Source organism: Bos indicus x Bos taurus, chromosome 25, assembly GCF_003369695.1.
Source record: "Bos indicus x Bos taurus breed Angus x Brahman F1 hybrid chromosome 25, Bos_hybrid_MaternalHap_v2.0, whole genome shotgun sequence".
NCBI lineage: Eukaryota > Metazoa > Chordata > Mammalia > Artiodactyla > Bovidae > Bos > Bos indicus x Bos taurus.
Genome location: NC_040100.1, coordinates 1833373 through 1851984, shown reverse-complemented (window position 1 = coordinate 1851984; position 18612 = coordinate 1833373). Strand labels below are relative to the sequence as shown.

The window sequence follows — 18612 nt, the reverse complement described above, 5'->3', positions numbered from 1 at the left end:
CAAGCTCTGGGTCTCCCTGGGGGGACAGCCCCAGGGGGACAAGGTTATTTCCCTTTGCGCCCCGAGCCCTGGCGTTAGGATGAGTCTTTCTTTGGCTGTTACTGTGATCAGTAACTTCCCGTTTGCATTATTCTTCGGCACTCATGGCATTTCACAGCTCTCAGTGGCTCTGTCTCGATGCTCCCGTGAGAGAGGTGATGGCCTTGAGGCTCGTAGTGTATCCAGGGTTTACCTCTAGCAGACCCAGGATGTGCAAGGTCGCCTACCTCCTGGGGCCGCGGCTCCATTTGCATAACCCGTGCTGCCGCCCCCAGAGCGCAAACCGCCCCAAGGTGAGCGGCCTCACCCTTGTCCCCGTCTCGCCCCCCTACGCCGCGCCCGGCTCTTGGTGCCGCCTGGAGACTCGGGGGGCCCTGCCCGTCCGTGACACGGGTCTGTTCACAGGCTGTGCTCCGCCCCCCGCCAGTAGAGCTGGGACCCGTCTGGCACGAGGTCAAGCAGGGTGCTGGCGGCCGGCGTGCCCAGAGCACACGAGAGCCCGGAAGCCACCTTGGGCGAGGGTCCCCGTACACGACAGCCCTCCTGTGGGAGCTGCAGGGTCCTCACCCGGGGAGGTGACTAAGAGCCCTGAGTCCTCTGGGTGGCGACACTCAGGGGGAGCCTTCTTGGGGCCGGAAGCGGGTCTCTGAGTGGGATCACTGCCTTATTCCAAGTACACGGGCCTCCTCCTCCCTTCCGAGGGGAGGGTTTATCTTCAGCACTCTGCTGCCCCGGGGGCAGGGGCACAGGGTGGTTTTTCTCTGGCAAGTGACGTCTCAGTGTGCTGTTGAAAATGGGGAGGGTCGTAAGTGCAGCTTCATGGGGTTTTGTGAGGGTTCAACGCAGTAATCCATGAGAGGGCTTTAGTGCAGGGTTCTTAGCTATGCTGAGCAGGGTAGGTATTCCTGGAAGCAGAATTCCCGTTATCGGATTTCTTGTCTTTCCCAGTGAATGGGCGTTAACTGATTAATTCACGAAACGGGCCCTGAGGGCCAAGCATCTCTCCCGCCGGCTGCAGCCGCTGGCCGGCTTTCCCGACTGCCCGCAGTGGGTGGACGCCCGACTGTCTCTCCAGTGGCCAGGCCAGGTCTGTTCTGATGCTCAGACTCTGCTGAGCACTGTGAGTCCCTTGACAGGACGTCTCCAAGATGATTGGCTAATTCGGGTCCAGGCTGTGCTGGAAGCCGGTCAGCTCCAGTGCTGGCTGACCCCGTGGGCATTTCTGGACGAGGCTCACACGCGCTGACTTAACCTGACACTTTCCCAGCCGTGGGGTTCCCCGGACCAGGAGAAAGTTTCCTTAAGTGAGGCTGTTAGAAGTCCCCTCCCGTGAGCATTTCCTCAAAGGACCACACGTGTCTGGTGTAATAGGAAGGACATCATTTCAAAATACAGGATAGTTGTAAACAGTGAATAAACTTAGTTTTATGAAAAATCGACAGTCTTCCTTCTAAATTCACCGCAGATGGGTGGGAAATTCACCCACAGATAAACGTGTGGGGACCGGCGCTCTGACCCGCTGAGCCTTAGTTGAGGATGAGTCTTGAGCAGACGTTAGCCCGTGACCGTTTGTGACGTGAGGAACGCTCCCACGGCCCCCAGGACTGCCACTGGCCGTGCCGTTTGTGAGCAGCGCTCGTCTGCGGCGGGGGCGCTGCTCGCATTTTAGGGGGCAGGGTTCCTGGTTGCCTGGGTCGCCCTGCACCTGACGGGGTGTCTGCCCCCCAGCCCCAACCTCCACGGTAACGTCCAGACCTGCCTCGCCCTCTGCGCACGCAGCGCCCGCTTGGGAACCAGGCGCTTTGAACGCCCCCCTCCGTCTCCATGTCTCACCCGATGCTGTGTGTGCGCGGTGTGTGTGTGTGTGGCCCTTCTTTCCTTCAGTCACTAAACATGCAAAAGAGTGATGTGGATCTGATGAGAACGAAGCTTCGGCGCCTTGAAGAGGAAAACAGCAGAAAGGACCGGCAGATCGAGCAGCTTCTGGACGCGTCCCGAGTAAGTGCGGGGCCCGGGACGCGGTGCCGGATGCAGGCGGCCCCCGGCGGGGGAGGCCCAGCGCACCTCGTCTTCATCTCTCGATCTGCTTACCACAGGGCCCGGATTTTGTTCGGACTCTGGCAGAGAAAAGGCCTGATGCTGGCTGGGTGAGTATAATCTCCGGCAGCTCAGCTCATCTGTCCGCTGAGATCTGATCTTCAAATGGCCTTTAGAGACAGAGCTTCTCTCTGAAGCACTCAGAGCAGAGGAGTAACAGGCAAGCGGAAGGCCTTCCTGAAACCCTCCTCCACCGAGCGGTGGGGCTTACACGACGACACCGCGGGGGCTCTTAGTGGGAGCAGGAGGCGGGCTGAGCAGGCTGACTGCAGGGGCGAAAAGGCGCGGCAGGAGAAGGCCGTGACGGCGCGGACACCTCGGGCGCAGCACACGACGCCGCCGACTCAAGAAGGAGTCAAAGCAGGAGTAGCGTCAGGGCCTTAAGGCGCGTGCAGACCCTTCTTGTGCGCCGTGTGACAGCACTTAGCACATGAGCAAAACAGAATTACGGAGAATGGAGCCCTTGCGTGATTGCTGCTGTGGAATAAGCTGCCGCAGTCGGAGGGAAATGAGTCACAGCAAATGTCACCTGAGTCAAGGAAGAACGTTTAGAAACCTGAGATGCGATTCACTTCTGAGGGTCTTGAACACAAAATCACATTAATGATGCGATTAATGGATTTGATAACATAAACTTAGAATTTATAGTGAAAACCCATACGACTACAATTGAAAATGGATCCGTATAATGGGTGGGGGGAGATGACTGATCAGTAAAACAGATTTTATCCAGAAGATGCGAAGAATCTACCCCCGTGTATAAAGAAGGGAAGCAGCGTGCCATGAACGGACGACTCGCCCGGCTCTGTGCCTGGGCAGCTCAGAGGAAGCGCACACAGGCAGGAGGAAACCCCGTGTTGCCTGACGGCGGCTCAGCAAACGCCATGCGGTTTGCAGGGGTACAGAGTCTCGGTGATCATTTTGCAGTCGGGACTTCAGCCCCCATGTTTAAAATCAGGAAACTGAGGTTAAGAGGTGTGTCCCAAATTGGGTGCATGGTGAGTGACCGTAGGCTCTGAAGGCTGGGCCGTGTGGCTGTGCGAGCCGCCGTTTGTAACACTGCGCTCACCACTTATCCCGTGATGCTCATTTCTTTTTTTTCTATTTTCTGGCCGCGCCAGGCAACATGTGGGATCTTAGTTCCCCGACCAGGGATCGAACCCACGGCCCCTGCGTTGGGACCACAGAGGCTTAACCACCAGACCGCCAGGAAAGTCCTAATGATGCTCTTTAGGATTATGTCTTGAGAAAAACAAATCCAGCACAAAAGGCCGTTTGCACAAGGATATTTCTAGCTGCCCAGTTTGGGAGGGCAGGTGGAGGAGGAGCCATTCAAATTAGCATACCGCTCTTTCGATCCTCAGCATTTTTTTTTTTACTGCACCTTGAGGCTTGTGGGATGTTAGTTCCCCGACCAGGGGTTGAACCCATGGCCCCTGCATTGGGAGCACAGAGTCCTAACCACTGGACCGCCAGATAATTCCGGGTTTTTTTCTTTCTTTTTTTAATTAAAGTTTATTAAAAGTGGAAATCCTAGATCATAGATACGTGCCAGTTTCGCTCTGCTGCCCTTTACCAAATCACCCATCAAAGTGGCTGTGACTGAACATTTCTGCTTGAATCATCTGCCTTCCAGAAACACCTGCCCGTGTGCACGAGGAGGGCTGGCTGGGGTTTCTGTGAGAGCTTGAACTCTCTGTGAGGGTCACGAGCTCAGTGTCCGTCAGTAGCAGGACAGGTAACCGTGCTGTGCGTTCACACCTGGGAGGAATAATGCAGATCTGTAGGAACGACTCGGGTTAGGGCTCCACGGCGGTTTGTGAAGTGAGAACAGTGTGCAGGATGGTATGCGTGGGGTTGCCATTTATGTAAACAACAGCAAAACACCACCACTCAGCAGGTGTGCATACGCGTGCGCGTGTGCATAATGAGGTCTGGAGAGTGAACACATGCTATGCTGGTAACATCAGTTAGTTGACAGGGGTAAGCGCAAAGGGTAAATGTGCCCAGGTGTTGCTAGTATAACTAAAAATCACCTTAAAATCCAGTTGAAAAGTGTTTGACTCTTCAAAAAGAAAGGGAAGTCCTGTCGGGAATGCAGGGTATCATCTCCCAAAGCGCTGTGTGAGCAGAGAGCAGGAAGCACTGAGGCAGAGGGGCCTCCCCAGGACCCCAGTCCAGCTGCCCGGGGGAGGGTGCTGGGGATGGGGCTGCCCTGGGCCGCTGGGCTTGGGGTGTCCGTGCCTGGTGACTGAGGTGGTGCATGTCCCGTCCCTCCTCCCGAGGGTGGCGCCCTCTGAGGAGGGGAGCACCCTGTTTCCAGCCCCACTGCCCCCTGCTCCAAGTCTAGAAGAGACCCCAGCCATCGAATGGGGGGGACACTCCTAGGGAGTGGGCAGCGGACCCGCCCCAGGTAGGGCACAGGTCCGGCTGCGTCTCCGTGCGGCAGGGGAGGCCGTGGCCGTTGAGGCTGGGGTGTGTTCCCCCAGTCAGCTTGATGGGTGTGGTCCCCCGGCAGGTGATCAACGGGCTGAAGCAGAGGGTCCTCAAGCTGGAGCAGCAGTGCAAGGAGAAGGACAACATTATCAAGTACGGGGCCCGGGGCGCCGGGGGGCCCTGCCTGGGTGCCAGCTGGGCGCGCGCACCCGTCCTGCTCCCAGCCCAGCGTCGGCACCCGCTGTCCCACCCCTCCCCTGCCCACGTCCCAGCCTCACTTGTCACCAAAGCTTGAGCAGTGGCCTCCTCCAGACACCACCAAGGAGCCATGTTCTCCCCTCTCTCTCCTTGCTCCCGTTTCTTTGAAGACACGCCTTCTCTCCTTCACCTCCTGTGATCATGTCTTGTCTCCAGTGTTGACTTCATGGACTAGACGCGCAGGCTCTTGCTGCCTGGACACCTCCCCAGGCTGCCTCTCACCGTCCCGCACGGTCCTGTGCTGTTTTTAGAGCAGCTATACAGATTTCTTGCCTGCTCTTTTATCCCAGAGGGGAGCCTTTCCTGGTGTGTTGGAGTTTATTTAAGGAAATCCCGTGTGTCCTCTTTATACAATAGACCCCGTCTTCCTTTGTTTCTGGCCGGAGTTATCAGCTGTCTCATTATCATTCTGTCTCAGAATCCTAAACTGTATTAGTAACTTTACCTTCATTTCTCTGTAGAGCCTTTTCTCTGGAGTCTGTTAAGTGTTGAGAATGAGGAGAATTATATGGACAGTACAAGGAGAAAAAAAAAATGGTTCTCTTTCCTTTAAAAAATAATCATTCCCCTACCTTCCCCAAAGACGGCTTGTCCTTTCTAACCCTGAGGTCTTTCTTCACAATTACTCCGGTTTTTAGACACCGTCTTATTAGCAAAGAATATCCCCCAGAAGGAGGCCTTTTACCTCACCCTGGAAGGTGCCTGGTCCTACCGGGAAGGGCCCCGTAGGTGTGAGAATTCTCTGGTGGGTTTTGTGCAAGCCACCCGCCAGCTGAAGGCCCCTCAGGCTTCCCTGGAAGCTCAGTTGGTAAAGAATCCGCCTGCAGTGCAGGAGACCCCGGTCCGATCCCTGGGTCGGGAAGACCCACTGGAGAAGGGATCGGCTACCCACTCCAGTATTCTTGGGCTTCCCTGGTGGCTCAGCTGGTAGAGTCTACAAGGCGGGAGACCTGGGCTGGGAAGATAGGCCCACTCCAGTATTCTGGCCTGGAGAATTCCATGGACTGTGTAGTCCGTGGGGTCGCAGAGTCAGACTCGACTGAGCGACTTCCCCTTTCACTCGCCTGGCACTGCCACATTAACTTCGACCTTGGGTTCTTAGCAAACTGCAGACCGATGTGAAGACCACGAACCTGGAGGAGATGCGGATCGCCATGGAGACGTACTACGAGGAGGTGCGTGTCCCCTGCCCGGGGCAGGCGGTGGGCTCGGGTCGGAGCACGGTCAGTTGCCGAGCTGGGTGGTGGCCCTGCTGCTGTGTGGGACCCTCCCCTTCTAGTTTATCTTGACTGGAACACAAATCAGCAACTTAGTGCTAACTTCCTGCCACTGGGCCGACAGAGACTCAGTTTTTCAGAGGACAGTCTCCTTGGTGCTCGCTTTGTGTTAGCCGCCTTTTAACTTGGTGTTTGCAGATTCACCGTCTCCATGGTCTTCTCGCAAGCTCCGAGATGACAGGAAAGAGGTACGACCCTCTGTCTGTCTGTCTGTCTGGGAGCCCTGCTCTGCATGCTGTCTGTGTGTTCAGCGGCTGGCAGAGTAGGGGCGCTCCTTCCGTGGAGCGTGGACCCCGCCCTGGGTCTGGGGCTTCTAGCTGCCGCTCGAGCTTCAGGCTCTCGTGTGCCCTCCCTGGGGGGTCACGGATGCCCCCTCCCAGCTGCCGTCTCTGACCCCTGGCAGCGTGGTTGGTGCTCTGGGCTCCCGCTGGTGCTCCTACCTCACAGCTTCCAGCTTAGAAGCAGGAAACACTCTTTCTCAAAGCAGATCTTCCTTTTAGGAAGACATTTAGGACCGAGTACAGGATCGTCTTGCCAAATACCTTTACTGGGAGAGACGGGGCGTTTCCTCAGCACGTACATCTTCCCCTGTCCTGTCCCCAGATGATGTCAGGCTCTCAGCAGGTCAGGGAAGGAGGGGTCCCTTGTCACAAATTCAGTCATGTCACCGGCCTCCGCCGTGAATTACTGACAGTTACTCATCATCTGGGCTTCCCAGGCGGCTCAGCGGTAAAGAACCCGCCTGCCAATGCAGGAGATGTGAGTTCGATCCCTGGGTCGGGAGGACCCCTGGAGAAGGGAATGGCCACCCACTCCAGTGTTCTTGCCTGGAGAACCCCATGGACAGAGAAGCCTGGTGGGCTACAGTCCACGGGGTCGCAGAGTCAGAAGCGACTGAGCGACTAAACAACAGCAACAACAGTTAAGCCTTCACAGTTGCCAGCACGCTCTTCCCTTTTTCCTTCCCCCAGTAGCTTAAAGTGGGGGCGGGAGAGGGGCCAGAGGACTTGCAGGTGGCATCCATGGTGGGCAGCGTTGTGTTCTGTAACGGGCCCTCCGTGTGAACGGGCCCTCCGTGTGAACGGGCGAGTGATGGCCCGCCACCCCCGGGGAAGCACGGGCTCCATCCTGACACCCTCTGGTCAGCTTTCCCATCACCCGGCCAGCGCACAGCCCGCCTCCCCGTGTTTCTGTCTAAAGGCGCCTCACTTGGTGCCCATTGTTAGCTCATGAGCCCTGAGCCCTCCACCCACCTTGGCTTGAGCCTGAGCAAAGCCCCAACACACGCAGTCCCCCCGGAGCCACGTCTCAGCTCCTCCCAATGACGAACTCCGCTGCAGGGGGCTGGGGAAAGTGGTGAAGTCAGCCCAGAAACGGGAAAGACCACGTGGTCCACCCTGCTGAGAGCAGATATGAGAGCAGACGCGGGCAGTGCCTGTCCCGCCGCCGGGAGCGGGCTCCCCGAGACTCAGAGCCTCCTCCCCTCTGCCCTGGGTGGCCACGGGGATACCACAAGGCACCGCAGGCGTCGATCCGGCGCTCACAGAGAAGATTTAGCGAGCAGACAACTTGGCAGATGAGGAGTCTGTAACCAACCAGCGTTGACCGCACTTTAGACTTTGCAGAGAAGGAGGCGCGATCAGAACAGCCGTCCAAGGACAGGACTGATGGAGCAGGAGGGGCGGGACCCCTCCACGGCTCTTCTGGTGATGCTGCTCCGTCTGTCGCTGACGACTGGACGCAGTCCCGTGTAGGCAGGCGTGCCCATGAGAAGAGTGAACCCCTGTCCAGGGTGACAGTCCGCTGGTCTGGGAATCGCAGTCAGCCTTCCCCGTGAACCGCACACCTTCATGCTCAGGACACCCTGAGCACCCAGGCCGCCGTGTGCCTGCCCCTCCCCTGGGATGTGTGTTAGGCCAGCTCAGGACCTGAACCTTACCCGCTGGGTCTTGTTGCTCCTAGGCCTCCAGTGGAGAAGAAAATAGGCCTTAAAAGGCAGAAGAAAATGAGCAGTGCCCTGCTGAGCTTGTCCCGGAGCGTCCAGGAGCTCACGGAGGAGAACCAGAGCCTGAAGGAGGACCTGGACCGCATGCTCAGCAACTCCCCCACCGCCTCCAAGATCAAGGGTACCTGCCCAGGCCCCCGGGGGCGGAGGACATGCGAGGGGACCTGTTCTTCCTCGGCCACCCCGCTGGGCAGCGCTGCCCCGCGCAACCAGCCTGCCGTGGGCCGAGCACGGTCCTGGACCCCGGGTAGAGCCGTGGAGGCCTGTGCGGGAGGGGGAGGCTGCCCCGTGTCACCAGCCTGCCCTGGGCTGAGCACAGTCCTGGGCCCCCCGTGCCGGGTAGGGGAGTCTGCCCCACGTCACCAGCCCGCCGTGGGCCAAGCACGGTCCTGGGCCCCGGGCAGAGCCGTGGAGGCCTGTGCAGCGGGGGGAGGCTGCCCTGTGTCACCAGCCTGCCGTGGGCAGGGCATGGTCCTGGGCCCCGGGCAGAGCCGTGGAGGCCCGTGCAGTAGGGGGAGGCTGCTCCGTGTCACCAGCCTGCCCTGGGCTGAGCACGGTCCTGGGCCCCCCGTGCCGGGTGGGGGAGGCTGCCCCGTGTCACCAGCCTGCTGTGGGCCGAGCACGGTCCTGGGCCCCAGGCAGAGCCGTGGAGGCCCGTGCAGTGGGGGGAGGCTGCCCCGTGTCACCAGCCTGCCATGGGTCAAGCACGGTCCTGGGCCCCGGGCAGAGCTGTGGGGGTGCGTGCAGGTGGGAGAGGCTGACCTGCTGAAATAGCACTGGGAAGGGGCAGATAGGGGGTCAGCCGTGCCCACAGCCGGGAGGGGCACTCTGGGCAGCGGGCACAGAGCCCCAAGTGGGCCTGGCACTGTGAGGCAGCCAGCGGGCCCAGCCCCTGGAAGCGGGGGCCGGTGGAGGACGGGGCCTTGAAGGCCACTCAGAGGGCAGCGGGTTTGTGCGGAGAGGAGAGGAGCCCCGCTCCTGTGCTGCATGGAGGCCACGCAGGAAAGGGGGCCGCGAGGACAGCACCCTGCAGGGTCCTCTGGGGCTGCTGGTGGCCTGGCCCGGGGCTCCGCGGTGGCGGGAGGCAGCGTGAGGTCTGGCTACAGCCGGTGCGGGCAGAGGGGGGCCACAGGGGAGGCTGCGGCTGTGCTCGAGGACCCAACGGGGGTCAGGCACACGGGTGACGTCAGGGCGGGGCCCCGGAGGGAGACTTGGACCTGGGACTTACCAGGTCAGGGGACAGATGCCCAGCCCGTGAGCAGGGGTGGGGGGTGACCGCGGAGCCTCTGGGCGGGTAGTGGACACCAAGCACCCACAGATCCGGGTGGAGTGGGCGCTGGAGGAGTCCCGCTGGGTCTGGGAGGACGAGGGCCGGGGTGGGCTTGGGATCAGCCGCAGGGCTCGCTGGTGAGCCAGAGCAGGGCTGTCCTGGCAGGCGGGGCAGTCAGGAGAGGTCGCACGAGGAGCTGAAAGGAGCAGTGGTCACCGCAGAGCCGTGCCGGCACCACAGGGTCCTGGGCTGGGGGCCGTCCCTGGAGGGGAGCCGTCTGGCCGTGCCCCAGACAGGAGGTCCCGGCCGAAGGGATCCGTCCGATGGCTGTGGAGGTGTGTCCCTCACACCCTGTTGTCCCAGCAGGCTACACAGACTGGAGCAAGCCCCGGCTGGTTCGGCGGATCGCAGAGCTGGAAAAGGTGAGTGGTGGGCCCCTACGTGCCCTTCCCTCCCCAACCCTGCCGATGCAAGAGGGGCAGGTCCCAGGAAGTGGGCAGAAGGAGCCTTGCTCCCGGGACATAAGGGGGGCCGTCTGTGCCCAGGGACAGCTACGCATGGGATGAGTTGGCCAGAGGAGACTCTTAGGGTCTAGGTAGGACGCCCGGCCGTGTCAAGTCTGCTCTTGTGTCACAGACGGCAAGGCGTGGTCACACAGCACGCCACAGCACTTCCAGCTTTGGAGGTAACCGTCGGGGATGCGTAGGACCCCGAGCCTTTCAGAGAGCCAGCCTGACGGGCACCCGGGGGCTCTGTGCCGCCAGTCACTTACCAGGCGGGTTTTCTCACCGCTTGTGTAGTATCTGAGTTCACAGAAAACTGCGCATCTGCACTTTACCAACCAGGAAGTTAACAGGTCCTCGCGTCCCCCACGTGAATTTGCGAATCTGATTCTGTTGAGGTTGGTCAGACGTGTCTACACTGTTCCAGTATTGGTAAAACACAGAGTCAGAGCTCTCAGTTGTTGGAGCAGAGTCAGCCTAGAGGGGAACAGTAAAAATAACAATCGAACCTGTTTACAAAGGCAGGAGACAGAGTTTCTGTAAACTGCGGGTAATTTAAGAACGAAACCCGTCAGGAGCTCAAGGCGCCTGAAGGCAGTCCAGGAGCCAGTGGGCAGCGTTTTTCCACGTGGGGTGATGCTGACATCGGTGGGAGAGGGTGCTGGGAACCTTCAGGCTTGGAGCGGGCCTGTCTGTCCGGTTGACAGCCTGGGACAGAACATTGCAGACATCCTGGGGCCAGCAGGCCAGCGAGCACAGGGAGGGGCAGACTGGGCTCACCTTCTCCAGCTGCTGCAGCGCCCGCCCCAAGCCGGCTGGGCCTCCCTACCCTGGAGGGGGAGAGTGACGGGGTTGGGGCCCACTCCCTGCCATCGCCCCCAGGACTCTGCGGAGCTACCCTCTCCCCGGGCAGGGTCCCAGGCTTCTCGGGTCACACACAGAGGTTTCCCCACCCCCCTCGCTGGGTGGAGGTTCCCTCTGGCTGCTGTCCCTTGTCTAGGAAAGTAAAATCAGAAATAACATCTAACAGATGCCTGTGTCGCCTCCAGAAACTCAGTTCGATGGAAAGCCCCAAGCCCCAGGCTTCAGAGGCGGCGAGGTCGACCTCCCTGACCCCCTCGGCGTCCAGCCCCACGTTGCACCTGCAGGAGAACGAGCGTCTGCACGGAGCGGTGAAGAGCCTGAAGGGCGAGCGCAGCGCCCTGCACACCCAGCTGCAGGAGAGAGAGTAGGTGGCCCGCTCCAGGGCGAGGGGGGCGGGGAGGGCACGCCCGCTGATGCGTGCCGTCGCTGCAGCGGAGCTGCCCGTGGGTCTGGGGAGGCACAGGGCACAGCGGCTGTCACACAAGCCTCTGTACATGGTTATTAATCTTCTGAGGGTTTACCCGTGAGGCGAGGGCAGCTTCGGTGATACAAGGAGGCACTCACTGGCCTATTTCGTTATCAAATGCGTGGGGAGTGCCATGGAAATCTTACACGAAATTCCAGAGGGCTTTCCAAATTCTTTCTTAGAGAAGAACTTACTTTCATTGGTCTGTGTAAAATGTCGGCCCTCCATTAGAGCTCACACACAGGGGTTTAAAGATTCCGTGCTCTGCTCACGATCTCTAATCTGTGCATCAGAAAAGGCCCTGGTGGTGAAGAGCACAGAGTCGTCAGGGCGACTATGAGCATGTGGACAGCAGAGCCTTGAGGTCTGGTTTATTTCCTCTCTGCTCTCTCGCCTCTGGCTCTGTAGCCCACAGAAGACACGCCTGTCTCCTGTTCACCTGTGGCTTCTCCAGCTGCAGTTCGGAAATGCTGTTTCTCAGGCCTTGCTGCTCAGAGCGTGGCCTGGGGGCCAGCAGCCTCAGCGTCACACAGGACCTCTTAGAGGTAGAGACCCTCGGGCCCCGCCCAGCCGGGCCCTGCCCACGTCTCCTGAACCCGGCCTTGTCTTCTGAGACCCCCCTCCCCGATTCTGTGCACGTTTAGGTCTGTGGTTCACAGCAGAAGGCAAGTCATTTCACCTCCAGTGGAAGTCTAACAGTGCATCCATGTGCTGGGTTTATAAACATTAGGAGTCATTTTGCTTGTGGCTCAGCTGGTAAAGAATCTGCCTGCAATGCGGGAGATCTGGGTTCGATCCCTGGGTTGGGAAGATCCCCTGGAGAAGGGAACAGCTACCCACTCCAGTACTCTGGCCTGGAGAATTCTATGGACCTTGTAATCCACGGGGTCGCAAAGAGTCCGACACGACTGAGCGACTTTCACTTCCACTTTCTTTGGCACACTGAAGAGCATCTCTGATGATCTAAGCCACCGCGTGACGTGATAACAGTTTCTACTCATTGAGCCTTTACGACGTGACTCATGCATGCATCTCATTCATGTGAGGTCACCACCTCAGTGAGCAGTGGAACATTTTAAAGCCACGTTCTTGGCCACGTGTCACCTGTGGGGCACGGGAGAGCTTGGGGGGAGATGCCGGGGGACCCCCGTCCCCGGCTCAGGCTGCACCCCCCACTGCCAGCCCCAGGAGCTCTTATCTGAGTGCAGGTCGATCACCGAACAGTGTGACCCTGGCTAATGCCTGTGCCTGGGCTGGTGACGCCCGCGACAGCGGGGCCTGCGCCTCACGCGGCCACCCTGCTCCTGGCCGCCACTGGCACAGGCAGGTGCTCGGTAAACGGCTGAGCGGACGAGGCGGCCCCGGGCTCCCAGCGTCACCCAGAAGGGCCTGTCGGCGCCCTCGTCTGCGCAGAAGCGAGGAGGCCGGACCTGCTGGTTTTTCTGAGAGCTCCCCCTGCTCCGATGACCCCGGCACTGTGAGCCTGTTTCAGTGACGCTGAAACGTCTCTGGTTCTTGTTCAGTTTGGAGGTGAAGCAGCTGCTGCAGACGAAGGCCGAGCTGGAGAAGGAGCTGGAAAGCATGAAGGAGGGAGAGAGGGAGAGAAGAGAGAGAGAGAAGGCGTTGAGGTGAGTGGGCGAGGATCAGGAAGCCACGTGGTGCCAGCCTGTCCCCACTTCCCTGCCTGCCCCCCACCGAGGCCCACCCCCGCCCTGGGCCCAGAGCGGCTCTCGTAAAGCTCCAGCCTGATCACACGGTGGCTCTCCTGACGTCTTTCATGGCTTTGCTGCTGCCTTCAGGGTGAACACCCGGCCTCCGGGGAGAGGCCCCTCACGGTCAGGCCGGTGTTGGCTCTTGGGCTTCACGGCCCCCCTCCTCCAGCATGTCTTCCTGGGCAGCCTCAGAACACGCCCGGATTCCACACCCTGGTCAGGATAAGACCCAGGAGACAAAACGTAGAAACAAGGCAAATGTCCATCAGATTTAAAAAGCTGAAGTACATCCTTAGAGAGGAGTGAGGCCCAACCCCTGCTGCAACATGGGCCAGCCTCAGAAACGTGATGCCGTGACAGAGGCAGGCGGAGACGCTCTCAGACCGTCTGATTCGGAAATACCCGGAGCAGGCAGATTCCTCGAGAAGACAGTGGATGGTGGTTGCTGTGGGGTGGGGGAGGGAGTGAGTGTCAGGTTAAAGGGCTCCTTTCTAGGGCACGGAAGCGCCCTGGAATTGGGCAGTGATGACGCCTGCACAGCACTGTGAGTGAGAACCCACTTAACTGCACACTTCAAAAACGTGGGCTTGGGGTTCTGTGAATTTATCTCAATAACAAAGGCCCCAAAAGTAGATTAGAAATCCAAGCAGAAATATTTGGTGCTCAGAATAATTAGTAAGATATACATTACTGAAAGGAACAGAAAAATACTATTTTCAGAATAAACGTGACTAGACGTTGTCAGAAGCCTAGAATTAAAGTAAATCAGAATGGGCGGGTATGTGGTGAAGAACTGTTTTTACTTTACCTTTGAGATCTGTGGCCAGGACATGCGTTGTATCTCCCATTCCCGCTGTTTATTACCTAGTCATTGGTCACCTCAGTTCCTCCCGTGAGCGGCCGTGGGGTCCCCCGGGCCTACAGGGCTTGGTAGGCAGCCCCCTGCTGTCACTTCCAGACGCTGACACAGCGTCATGGCAGGTGAGGTGTCCTCCCCCTTCTCACCTTAGAGAGGAAGTTCAGACGCTGACCAGGAAGTTTCAGGAGCTGGAAGGAAGTAAGAAGGACGAGGAAGATGAGCCCGTGGCGGCGGCTCCCCAGGTAGGGCTATCTGTTTTCACCTCCTGCCGGTGCGGGGAGGTGGGGGAGCCCTAAGCTGACGCTCCGAGGTCCCACTTGTTCCCACACCCGCGGTTTCTCCGGAAGCCCTTGGTGACAGTCTTGTTTTACCATCACTGTCGGTTTCTGTGAGTGGTGCCATTGAGTCCTGGGCTTCTGGACTAACCGACGACGGTCAGTTCATCATACCACTTGTATCAGCTCGCCCCACGGACTTCTCCACTGAGAAGCACGTGTCTGCACAGAGCCTGCGGTCTTCCCGTGAGAAAGTCCAAATGTTTTTCTGTTTACAGAGAAGTTTCCCTGTAGATAATAAATGTGGACCCTAAAATAGTAGAAATAAGTGCGATTTTTATGGTCGTGATAGCAATTCTTGATTCTTTCCCCCTTAAAAACCAAGCTAGGGATCTCTTGCCTTTTATCTCAGAAGTCCCACCTACGTAATCCCGTACTGCACTGGAGGGAAGACCGTGACAGGACCCCCGCGAGGCGGACACTCGCGCACGGATGCCCAGGTGCACGAGCCCAGACAGGGCATCGCGGTCACCTGGGTGGCACCACGGGGCCTGCCGCCTCACGGGAGAGTGTTCCCCAGTCACAGGGCTCACGAGAGCCGGGCTTTACCGTGTACACCCGTGGGCCTCTGAGCACTGTGGACACAGTTTCCTCTAAATTAGAGAGTCTGGTCTGATAAGCGTCTCCGGTGTTCTCATATCCTGCCACCGCCTGCCCGAAGGCCATCTTCTCTGCCCCCCCGACCCCCTGGAGCTCATCCTTCTCACCTTGAATTCCCTGCAGACCCATGAAGAACCCAGCCAGCCTCCCAGCCCCACCGCCAGCCCCTCCAAGCCGGATGCTGAGCCGGACTGGAACCAGGGGGGCTCCTCCTGGCCCCCCTCCACCTGCTCAGAGGGGAGGAGAGACGAGGCCGCCAGGGTCCTGCAGCGCAGGTGGAAGGGGTACCAGCGGCAGGTGAGCGCCCCGCGGCCCTGCTCCACCCGCTGGCGGGAGGCAGGGTGTGAGCGTGGAGGGGCGGGAGGGAGGCGCGCTTGGAGGCATGTGGGAGTTGGGGGTGCAGCAGCAGGTCTGGAGGCTCTGTCACCCTCCTGGTGGGCTCACGCAGTGACGGGCCGGGTCCCCGGCTCCCTGGAACGCTGGCTCCGGGCACATCCTCTCCCCCAAGTGTGTTCCTGCCCCTCCGCAGGGCTCCTGGGACCGCGTTTTGTTAGGGGCAGGGAGAGGCTGTTGGGGGTTGGGGGGAGGAGGCGGGCCGGGCCAGGGGGCCGTGGGCCCGCACTGGTGCCTGTGAGCTGGGGCAGCGCGGACCCGAGCCCTGGGGGGGACCCCCGCGTGGCCTGCAGAGAGGGCAGGGGCTCTCTGATGGTGGAGGGCCCTACGGGAGCCCTCCGGTTTATGAAACGCAGCTCAGTCCTCATTCCCCCAGCTGGACAAGCACAACCAGAGTTCTCTGCTTACCTGAACGTTGTAAAATCTTAGCTCCAGAAAGTAGGCAGTGGAGGTTTGTTATTGTAATTTCTTCCGGACTTATTACAGAAGTGTGCAAAACACAGCAAGTTGAAAGGATTCAGTGCATTCAGTGAGGTTCTGATTCTTGCCCACCACCTCGATTCAACAAGAGTTAACATTTAGTCATGATTATTTTCCACACGTGCTGTTTTTTTCTGGAATTGTTTGCAAGTAAGTTTTAGACATTATGAGGCCTCCGTGTGTATCTTCTCTGAATAAGGACATGCTGCAAACCACAGGACTGTGGCCACACTCAAGACGCTTGCCCCCGAGATTCTGATGCGTGTTCAGGCTCAGGAGCCAGGGACCCAGAGCCTGCACGGGTTAGGGTTAGGGTGAGCGTGTCCTCCACAGAGGGCACCCTGTGCTCGGACAGCTCCAGCTGGGGGCCTCCCTCGTCCGGAGCCTCAGACAGCCCCGTCACAGCGCGTCCCCACGAGTCACTTCACGGCAGACACCCCCACCAGGCTGAGTTTTCCGCAGTGATTTGCCGTCCTGACCGTGGCCACCCGCTTCGCCCTCGCTGCTGCAGGCGTGTCCGGCTCCCCCAGCTCCACCTGCTGCTCCCAGGGAGTCAGGGAGGCCGGCACCGTGGTGTGGGTGGGGGGAGGGTGGGCTCGAGAAACAGACACAGCACTGCAAAAAGCTCACCCTCGTGTTAACTCGCCACTTTTCTCTCTCTTTCAGAAAGAAAGGGCTCTTCTGGATGAAGTAAGCAAGTTTTATTTCACCAATTTCCAAAACACATGTTTTCACTTTGGTTCCACTGCCTGTGGGGGAGGGGGTCCCTGTCTTCACGAAATCAGGCTAGACCCCAACACTGAGTCGAAACACTTGAGTGCTGCTAGCGTGCAGTTGGTGCGTGGATGATTTCACACTTCCGTCTCACTCACAGCATCCCCTCAGCACACTCGTGCGGACCTCAGTTCTGCGTCCGCGAGCTGAGGGCCCTCGGAGCACGGACCGTAAGGCAGGCCAGTCCAGGCTGGAAGGTGGGTTCAGGGCACGCCCCCGGCGCCGTGGGGCCACCGGTCCCGCCTGCCCGGCCGGGGCGTCCCTACACGGGGCCTTGAGGAGGAGAGGCCTCGCCGGACCGGGAGGAGAGGAAGGGCACCCGGGCAGAGTTGTCACGAGCGGAGCCCGCTGGGAAGGGGAGAGCCAGGGTGCGCCCGGGACGCGGGCACCTAGGCTGCCGCTCTCCCGAGCCTCACAAGGGCTGCAGGCCCATCCTCGGGCTCTGCTGTTGCTGACCGGGGCTAGAAGCGGGATCATGGAAATGACAGCACCGCTCCTGAAACCCGGCCCATTGATCCCAGAGCTTACAAAGCGTCCACGCAAGTTTCTAGAGAAAGGCGCTCAAGAGCAAGGTTAAAGGATAAATCATTCCTCTGCGATAGTGTGAGGTCACACTCTACCCTGCTCGACCACAAAGACACACACAGAATGAAGTGTGGGAAATGGAGTAACTACCTCGGTAGCAAACGCACCTGGTAATGGACTCACACTAGTGGTGAGACGGGAGAGCCTCTACCCGACGATTCGTTTGTATTCCAGGATTTGCTTTACCGTGGGGTCCAGCGTCTGGGCCGGTTCTCTATGGAGGCCGGGCATGTTTCTGGCTGGGAGAGGTCCGGGGCGAGTGAGGAGCAGGAGCCTCAAGGGCAGGAGGAAGCGGGGCGCCTTCTCTGCTGACAGGACCCCTGCTGCGGGAGCCTCGCCTCTTCCAGGGAAACTGACCTCTGTCTGTCTCTCTTGCCAGGCGGCTACCGTGCTGCAGGCGGCTTTCCGGGGGCATCTAGCTCGGGCGAGGCTGTTGTCCAGGGCAGCTTGTGTCTCAGAACCCCCCAGGGTGCCGAGCCCTCCCACCCAGGTACCATCGGGGCTGCCCTCGGACCCGAGCCCTCTCTCTCTCTCCCCATCTCTTCTCACACTCCATCCACCGACAAGCGCTGGGACCTCCCTGGCGGTCCTGTGGTTAAGACACCCCCTTCCAAAGCCGGGGGTGTGGGTTTAGTCCCTGGTCGGGGGGATAAGATCCCCCATGCCTGTGGCCAAAACACGGAAAACAGGAGCAATATTGTAAGGGATTCAATAAAGACTTTAAGATTGGTCCACATCCAAAAATCAAAGCAGGGCAAGTGCAGGCGTCTCCAGGCCCTGGCATCCTGCCTGCCCTGGGTGTGCCCCTGGCCCCTGCCCCTGGGCACCTGGCAGGGTTGAGCTCAGGCGCTGAGTGGCGTGGAGGCGCTGGGACATGGAGTACCGTCTCCACTGCAGGGTCAAGACAGGCCTAAAGTGGGATAGGAGCACCCCCAACCCTGTGAACCACAAGACATAAATTTTAAGGATCTCTAGAGTCTTAAGAATTAACCTGAGTAACGAGAGGAACCACCTGAGTCAGATTGCGCTGAGGGTCGAGAGTGACGGGCCTTACCGTGCGGGAGGGGGCAGGAGTCTCAGACGGTTCCCTCCCCCGCTCCCTGCGCCCCAGGACTCGCCCGAGCCCCGCATCCCGAGCCCTGCTGCCCAGGCCGAGGGAGACCCGTGGCAAGAGGAGGCCGTCACCATCATCCAGTCTGCCTTCCGGGCACACCTGGCACGGGCCAGGCACAGGTCGGTCCACCTGCAGGCCCCTGTGTCCAGACACCACCGGGCGGGAGCAGGCTGCCATCCAGGGAGGCACAGGGTGAGGGACCGGAGCGTGTTCCACCCGCCTCTCGCTGCTGGGGGCCCCAGGCTCCCGTCCTCAGAGGAGCCCTTCGTGGAACCGTTTCCTCTCACTGGAAGCGTTAGAGTCCATGCGGCTCTGGGAGCCACTGGTTTGCAGACTGGCTGTGGCCTGTCCTGAGACCCTGTTCCTTCCTGGAGGAGATCGTGGCCTGAGCCGTGTTCAGGAAGACGGGGGTGTCGTCAGAGCTCCCCTCATCCACCCTCACTCTTGTCCACAGCTCCCTTCCCTCTGGACAGAGCCCCACAGCCCTCGACTCGGCCAAGTGGCGTTGACTGCGGGCCAGGGGCGGAGCTCGGGTCGGGGCCCAG

The 18612-nt window shown here is 59.6% G+C and overlaps 1 protein-coding gene across 17 annotated transcripts in view; it reads left to right on the top strand.

Moving 5' to 3' along the window:
• Positions 1-18612, top strand: part of IQCE (IQ motif containing E) — a 40516-nt gene that overhangs the window by 14364 nt on the left and 7540 nt on the right. For 7 of the 17 annotated variants that reach the window (XM_027527912.1, XM_027527910.1, XM_027527906.1 and 4 more), the window contains 15 exons: positions 1924-2037; positions 2136-2186; positions 4655-4725; positions 5933-6005; positions 6246-6295; positions 8070-8233; positions 9749-9804; positions 10935-11113; positions 12739-12843; positions 13938-14028; positions 14845-15018; positions 16261-16284; positions 16469-16565; positions 17333-17443; positions 18065-18186. In XM_027527912.1, the coding sequence (XP_027383713.1) occupies positions 1924-2037; positions 2136-2186; positions 4655-4725; positions 5933-6005; positions 6246-6295; positions 8070-8233; positions 9749-9804; positions 10935-11113; positions 12739-12843; positions 13938-14028; positions 14845-15018; positions 16261-16284; positions 16469-16565; positions 17333-17443; positions 18065-18186 (1482 nt within the window). The other 10 variants (XM_027527921.1, XM_027527917.1, XM_027527914.1 and 7 more) reach the window with 4 other exon arrangements.